At 33.4% G+C, this 8,118-nt stretch overlaps 1 protein-coding gene across 1 annotated transcript; it reads right to left on the bottom strand.

The window, feature by feature from the left end:
* On the bottom strand, window positions 1,534-4,324 carry LOC107624885 (F-box protein PP2-A13). The gene is made up of 3 exons (XM_016327360.2): window positions 3,540-4,324; window positions 3,074-3,192; window positions 1,534-2,320 (listed from the first exon to the last, which is right to left on the bottom strand). The coding sequence occupies exons 1-3, from the start codon at window positions 3,870-3,872 to the stop codon at window positions 1,897-1,899; spliced, it is 876 nt and encodes a 291-aa protein (XP_016182846.1). The 5' UTR covers window positions 3,873-4,324; the 3' UTR covers window positions 1,534-1,896.

The raw sequence follows: 8,118 nt of genomic DNA, 5'->3' as shown, positions 1-8,118 counted from the left end.
TGGTAGTGATAACAATAACAAAAAAAATAAAAAAAAAAGAGAAAAAGAAGAAGTATATACAAAAGAGAAAAAAGAAGTATACGTGAATATGAAAACGTTTATATAATTTGGTTGTATAAATTAGGTCGTAGAGATTTTTGATAATTTATATGGACGTGTGTATGTTGAAGTTACAAGAGTTTTAAATAATTGAGTTGGCGATGGAATGTATTTGTAGAAATATGTCAGTGTTTCTACATTAAATTGTTTCGTGGATAAGATTGAAAATGATCTAGATTCACCTAAACACCAATAAAATAAAGATACATGAGGGGTAAGAGACAAAGACGTAATGATGTTTAGACCTACAAACGTGTATCTCTATTATAACAACTTTTATCAGTGGTATATCAACAATCGCAATCAAAAAGAGAGATATAAATCATATAATTTAGAAATTGTAGAAGGGCAATTAGTTTTGGCTAATAGTTTATAAGACTAATTCTGTTTTTGGCATGCTTTCTTTTCTATTCACTCCCTTTCTCACTTCTTCACTCTCGTCTTTCACCTTCACTCCTTCACTTCTTTTTCTTGCTCAATTCATCATTCACCTCAAATCCACATCAATGGCAAAACTGTTTTCAGATTTTGATAAGACGTTTTCCCTCTTTAATTTTGTGATTTTCGTTTTGAATACTAAAGTTGGGGAGCAGAACATTCTATCAATTTCTGGAGTAGCAGTATCGTTTTATCGGTTCTCAGTTTTTTACACATGCACAAAAAGAGTCTGGTATAATTTGCATCTTTATTACAAATTTATGAACAATTTGAAAAAACAAATATACACGCATAAATATTATATTTTGTATCTCTTTATATCAAAATAAAACATGCTACTATACGAAATTTTTGTTGCATTTTCTTTTTTGTTTATGTGGTTGGGTTTTCTGTTTGAAATTTACCTAAGATTTTGTAAATGTTAGACCAAAAATATTATTGAACACTTAACTAGAATTTTCTTTGTAAGAGAATTAAAAACAATCCATAACAATATCTAATCTAACAATTTACACCAAAAATAGAGGTGCCACACGGCTTCAAAGAATACCCTGGCTTTACTCTTAAAAAGAAGAACAATTAAAAAATATAAATAAATAAACTGATTACCCTCAAAATTAAAAGAGCTTAATTTTCTTTTCTGCTAACACTCATAAAAAAATAAAAAATAAAAAAGAACATAGTGTATTATTGTTTCATATACGCTAGCTGAAATAAATAATACGACATGACCACTAAATATTATCATTTTTCACCAATATTTGACCAGTAATAATTTGTATCTATATTTACATACAAAAAATATATAATTTACACATATGAATCAATATAATTTGTATCTATATTTTTTAGAATTTATATACATGAATTAATAAAATTTATTTATAAAAAATAATTTAATATTTATAATGGCCAAATAATAACCAAAAATATTAAAACTTAGTGACTCCTAAGAGTTTCTCAGCTGAAATAGAACATGAACCACTAAAGATCTCACAACTAAACAAAGCAATCAAATCACAATATTAACCAAGAAAAATATACACAAAAGCCACACATATATTCTGGCCAAAGAGGGAAGGAAAAACGTACAAAAATGTATGTGCAACATTGCCCTACTAACAAAACCAAACACCTAAAGGAAAACTAACTTTTGAACTTTGAAGCCATGTTTGGAAGCATCAAAATCTACTTTAACTCCCCTTAGTATGCTACAGCTCAAAACTCATAAAACTACTAAACTCAAATGCCTCAACCCATTCCTCATTTATATACACATAGGTTGTGTTTGCTAAGTATCTTAAGATAACAATTCAAGAACAGTCTCATAAGATGATTACCAAACAAAGCCTTAATTCCCTATCTACAAAAACAATCTACACCCTTTCCTACTCCACTATTGCATATGAACACAGAATCTACACACAACCCACCTTTTGTGTGAGTGCAATCAATCTGAGTCAATGAAAATTTGATCTTCATCAAGTCATTGGAATCCTTAGAAACAAAGGTTCCGGCATGGTAGAGGATCCATTGCCCTTGATTATCCAAATGGCTTTGGGACACGACGTGGCCACCGGAAGTTGTTAGCTGGAATTTTACAGGTTTGATGTCCCAACCATGGATGTGCTCGGAGTTACAAACTCGACGGCCGAGCCTCTTGGATGACTTGCCGAGCATAAGCCTGAAGAACACATTGTATGACCCGGGTGGAAATCGGAATTCAATATCTCCTTCCACTTCAAGCCACCAAATTTGATGAAGATATGCAATTGTATGGAATCTGTTTGGAGAAAAAAGAAAATATATATTAATGGGATTTCAACTTTGTCTTATTCTTCTAACACATGCAACTAATAACAAACCCAAATAAATAAACACATAATATTAATGCAAATCTTTTTTTGTGCCTTTAGTTCGGTGCTGAATTTTGCAAAACTTACCTTTTAAGTTAAACAGTAAATATTTAAGAATTTATTTTTATATTTTTAAATTAAATATTGACTTTTCTTTTTCTTTTTTTAACAAATTAGACAACAAATTTTAGGCACTATAGCAATCACTATAGGACAATTCATTTAGTCGATACAAAAGGTGGCAACACATAATTAAATAATAAAAAAAAGAGCCTAGTGCATAAACATCCCCCATTAACGCTAGATGCAAATTAAAAAAGGGGTTCGTGCAAGATTATAGACCCGGATTTCATGTGTTCTAGATTGAGCCTGTGGGAAAGTAAGTAGGACCAAAATTCTGAGGTAATCGTTCCAACTTTAGACATGTACTAGATTTTGACGTTGGATATTCTTAGATCTTAGTAAATTGGAGTTTGGGAAAGTGCCAATTTCTGAATCCTTGAACTTTTAGAGCCAGAAAGCGGGCCTAACACAGTGTAAAATGTGTGAAACCAATCCAGTAGTGAAAATTTTTCATACCAAGACCAAAAAAATAAAAAAAAAATAAAAAAAAACTAGGTAAAATGACCAATGAACAAAATCAAAGAATAAAAGGAGTTTCACTTACAATAATCTCTCACCTTGACTCCTCTGTAGAAATGTGACTCCAATATCTCCGATCATCTATTCCTGTAATCCTCAATGCTTTGGAAGAAATTGCCAAACAAACCCCACCGGTTTTCTTATCTAGCCAAATTTCCTACACCAAAAACAACATTATTTACACCAATCACTCATTAAAAAGCATGATGAAGTGGATCAAACAACCCCATAATGTCCTCCATCCTTTTTTGAGGTTAGATTAAGTGTTTATCAATAGGTCAAAAATTACATAGCTTCTCAAAACTCCATCTAATCAAAACCTATTCCTCATAATTTTATTAGAAGATTCAACCATATGACTTTAATCCCATACTACTTGTCGAATCAAACACTTATCATTAGTCATAACCCATAACTCAACCGTTGACTATTGACCTAACTTCATTTTCTTGTGAATTCCCAAACCTACATCAAACATAGTACTAAAACTTAAAAAAATCTAACCTTTGTTCCATTGTCAAACAAACTAGGCTTGCAGAGTCTTGCATACACATCCCTCTTCCCCAAATCTTCCATTGAAAAAGCATCATCATCATCATCTTCCAAAGCCTTCTCCATGATGAACCTATAATTCAAAGGCAACTTAGATTCCCATATGAAATCTGCCAAGGAAGCACCACGAAACGCTCTATTCAACCGTGCAAGCTTGCATATATCAAGAGGGTCCAAATACATTAACACCAATGCCACACAACTCTCTGGTATGTCCCCAAGTCTTGGCTTCAAGGAACCACCATCACCATCATCACAAACACACGATGACAAATTAGAACCCATACCAACACACAATAAAATATTCTCTTAGATCTCAATGACCCAGAAGCTGAATTCGCCTCAAAATTTGAGCTTGAACTTGAATTTGTAAACTTTGAGATAAAGGGGTAGAGAGAGAAGAGTCAATAGATAAACAACTCCAACATCATGAGACAAATACATGGAATTATTTTGACCAAAATATATACCAAATAAAGGGAAGAAGAATAAAGCAAGAAATTTTCAAAGGGTCATGAAAATTTTCACAGCTTGTAGAATTGAAATGGACAAAAAATAGAAAAGAGGGTGTGTCCTAGTTGTAGTTGGAGAATGGATAGGGAAACGACACGAACACACGATGATTCCTATGAACGACACGCATGTGTGTCAGAGTGGGTGCCGTTTTATGTTTACAGCTGATGATCTGGGACACTTTTGAGATCTAAGAATGGAAACTATGAGAATTTGGTGTTCTTATCCAAAGTACAAGCAATACTCGCGACTTTTACGCAGCTTTGTCAGATAAGTTGTCGCTGTCATTATCAATCATTATCACATTAATTACTCTATAGCCTTAGTTTTAGTAATACTTGTACAGGAGTGGATTCTCTCCCGAACAAAAAGTTAGATGGTGTTTAATTATTAATAAAATTTTTATATTTAAAATTGTAAAAATTCATATGAAGTTAATAATAAAAAATAATTAAATAATTTAATAAATTTAATTAAATTATTATTTAATAATTATTAATTATTAAAAGATATCTGTGATTTAGAGAAGAGATAAAAGAGCGAGAAAAAAGAATTATAAGAAGACTAATACTTTAAATAGGTCTCCAAAGATTTGGTAGTTTGATAGATTTGTCTCTCAGAAAAATTAACTAGGTTTCAGACCCTAAGATTATTAGATATATGCCATATAGGTTTCCAAACCAAGTTGAACCGGTTAACACGACACCCTCTCTCCTATGTAGAGGTTGTAGGTGTGACGTGTCAGGTAAAACAACACGTATCTTGCTCAAGACACATTAGTCCCTGGACACATGGTTAGAACAACGCCAAATGACGCTGTCTCGAGGGAACAAATTCGTTCCCAAATTTGTTCCCTAGTTCTCAAAATTTCGATGTTCTAAAGTCAAATAGGTCCCCTAAAATTTTTGTTATAAGTCAAAAGTCTCTGAATTTATAGTATATATGTCAAATTGGTCCCCTTGAATTAAGCAACTAGAACCATAATTAGAATCAAATCATGATGAAATTATCCAAAGTATGTCAAAGTATGCAATCCCAAGCACATAAAATGACAAATCTCAAGTATAATTATAGTCAAACAATTAGAATTCATCAAATATCCTCATCTAGCATCTTGTTCTTTTGCAGAACTTTGATATCTTTATCTTTCATGAACTGGATGAATACCAGATTCCAAGTTAGCAGAAGTGGGATCATACTAATACATTGCCTTGTGGTCATGATAATTCAAGTCTAAGAAAAATTTGTATAGGTCAAAGAAACAGATCAAGTCAATGTCCATTGGGAGAAATTTTTTGACTTCTCCATTGATGTACACAAGCACCCCTTTGTTGTCTCTAACAAAAAGTTTCCCCACGGTGAAATACAGGTATTATGTCTTTATTAATCTAAATACCAAAAAATAAAATTCTGTCACAAGTTAACCAAGCAACCAACACAATACAACATCATAATAGAATAAAAATTTCAAATACCTACATTGTTTTTGTTATTATCAAATATCTATCCGTAACCACTTCACAACTCTCACTTAAGCTACACCTACAACATACTGTCTTTGATCTACCCTAAACATACATCACATGTACATTCATCATACTTTACTCTTTACTGCCAATTTAATACATCAAAAACTAACTTAACTTATCTCGAACAACGACGATATGCACGACACACCACCACCAAACAGTCCCTGTACACACTGTAAAGCACTATTACGAACTTGGATAAACGTTAATGGGGATGAAGAATATGAAGGGTTAGGTCGTAAAACTTAGGTGAGGGTTTGAGATACTTGTAATTTTACAAAGAGAAAGGGAGAGGATGCATTTTTTTTATGCAAGATACCCACTTAAATTCAGGAACCTTTTTGACTTATAACAAAAATTTTAGGGGACCTATTTGACTTTGTAACATCGATGTTTCGAGAACCAGAGAACAAATTTGGGGACGAATCTGTACCCTCAAAATGGCGTTGTTTGACATTGTCCCAAAAAGACGTCATTTTAGCCACGTGTCCAGGGACTAATGTGTCCTGAGCGCGACACATGTTGCTTTACCTGACACGTCACACCTACAACCTCCACGTAAGAGAGAGAGAGTGTCATGTTAATTGGTTCAACCTAACTTGGAGACCTATATGGCATATATCTAGTAATCTTGGGGATCTGGGACCTAGTTAATTTTTTTGGAGGATAAATCAGTCGGACTGCCAAATCTTTAGAGACCTATTTGAGGTATTACTCTTATAGGAATATGTGTTTGATTGAATTCTTATCACTAGTCTGTTACAAAACTTAAGTAAGATATTTATACTATGGAATGAGTCTTAACAACTTAACAGAAAGAACAGCTCAACAACTACTAATACTAACAAACTTGCAAACTCAGCATAGATACTTAACTAATACTATATTGCTTGTTCTAGTCTGATCTCCTAATATACCCCCTTAGACCAGAAGGTAGTAGTTTCACTTCTTCTTCTCTCCTATCATGTCCCCTCAAATCAGAGGGTGATGTCAGAACTCTAAGCTTTGGTCTGAAGTTAAGAAACAATGTCTGAGAAACGGATTTGATTAGAATATCTGTCAGCTGATCTTGGAATTGTACGTAAACTATATGTGTCAGCTTCTTCACAACTCGGCCTCTAACAAAGTGAAGATCAATTTAAAAATGTTTTGACTTGCTATGAAGCACAAGATTTCTTGTCATTAATACCATACTTTGATTGTCACAAAACAGAGTCGGCGTTGGTCCAGAAAGTATGTGCATTTCGTGAAGGATTCTCTGCAGCCAAATACAATTTGTCATTGCATCAGCTAGAGCCCGAAACTCGGCTTCAGTGCTCGAACGAGAAACTGCTGCTTGTTTCCTGCTGGACCAGCATATGAGATTCGTTCCAAGAAAAACACAGTAACATGTAGTAGATCACCTATCATCAATATCGTCTGCCTAATTTGAGTCACTGAATTCAGAGTTCTTGTGAAATTGCAGCCCCATGTCTAAGGTTCCAGCAAAATACTGCACTGTTCTTTTTATTGTATTCCAATGTTTGCTGGGAAGGATTTTGCATGTATTAAGAGACTTTATTGACAACAAATGTGATGTCGGGCTGAATGGTGGCATATTGGAGGCCTCTCACAATCGACCGATAGAGGGTAGGGTTCTCAAAAGACGAGTCACTGGTGGTAGTAAGCTTTAAGTTGCTCACCATGGGTGTTGGAATCGGTCTTGCCTCAGCCAACTTCGCTCTCTTTAAAAGGTCTTGTATGTATTTTGTTTGCCTGAGGGTGAGGTTGTGCACTACAAAAAATACGTTGAATACTGTCGAATTTACTGTCGGATTAACAGTGGCTATTACCGTCGAATTGATATGCAAATTTTGCGTTGGATACAAGCTAGATTTATGTTCGGACACTAAATTCGACGGTAATCAGTGACGTGAAATCTTATTTAAGTGTTGCCAACTTTATCTGCGGATCTTCCGTCAGAATCGGTCGTCAGTATGTCATTTTAGTGAAAACGTTATGTTTATGCAATTCGACAATAAATTTAGAGTAAAATTCGAACACAAACCCCAAAGAGCAGAGACAGAAGCATGATAATCATGATGATGATGCTGATGCATTATAGAAATTCCTTATGATTGTTGTTGTTGTTCATGGCCCCAACTATATTTGTGTCTTGGCATGTTTCTGTTACCACTTATTTTAACTCTGACACCATTGATGAACATCTCTATGAAGATGATGATGATCCTCCACCATCCTTCTCATCATTGATCTCCACCTAAACTTACCACATTTACCAAGCACATGTAATCAAAATCCTAATTTAAAAATATTGATTATATAATGAATATGTAACGAGTACATTATAAATTTATATGGTACTCGTAACATTTGGCAAGAAATTTTTAAATTTTATAAAATTGTTTATAATAATTACAAAAAATGTTTACAATAAAAATTTTAATTTTATAATAAAAAATTTATAAAGAAATCACTTTTCTAGTAAA

Source organism: Arachis ipaensis, chromosome B02, assembly GCF_000816755.2.
Source record: "Arachis ipaensis cultivar K30076 chromosome B02, Araip1.1, whole genome shotgun sequence".
In the NCBI taxonomy this organism is placed as follows: Eukaryota; Viridiplantae; Streptophyta; class Magnoliopsida; order Fabales; family Fabaceae; genus Arachis; species Arachis ipaensis.
This window is presented reverse-complemented; position numbering and strand designations above follow the sequence as displayed.

Excerpts from the sequence above, each read along its gene's own strand:
- LOC107624885 (XM_016327360.2), bottom strand. The coding sequence starts at position 3,872 with ATGGGTTCTAATTTGTCATCGTGTGTTTGTGATGATGGTGATGGTGGT. Across the intron at positions 3,193-3,539 it reads TGTTTGACAATGGAACAAAG|GAAATTTGGCTAGATAAGAA; the intron begins GTTAGATTTTTT and ends TTTTTGGTGTAG. Across the intron at positions 2,321-3,073 it reads ATTTCTACAGAGGAGTCAAG|ATTCCATACAATTGCATATC; the intron begins GTGAGAGATTAT and ends TTCTCCAAACAG.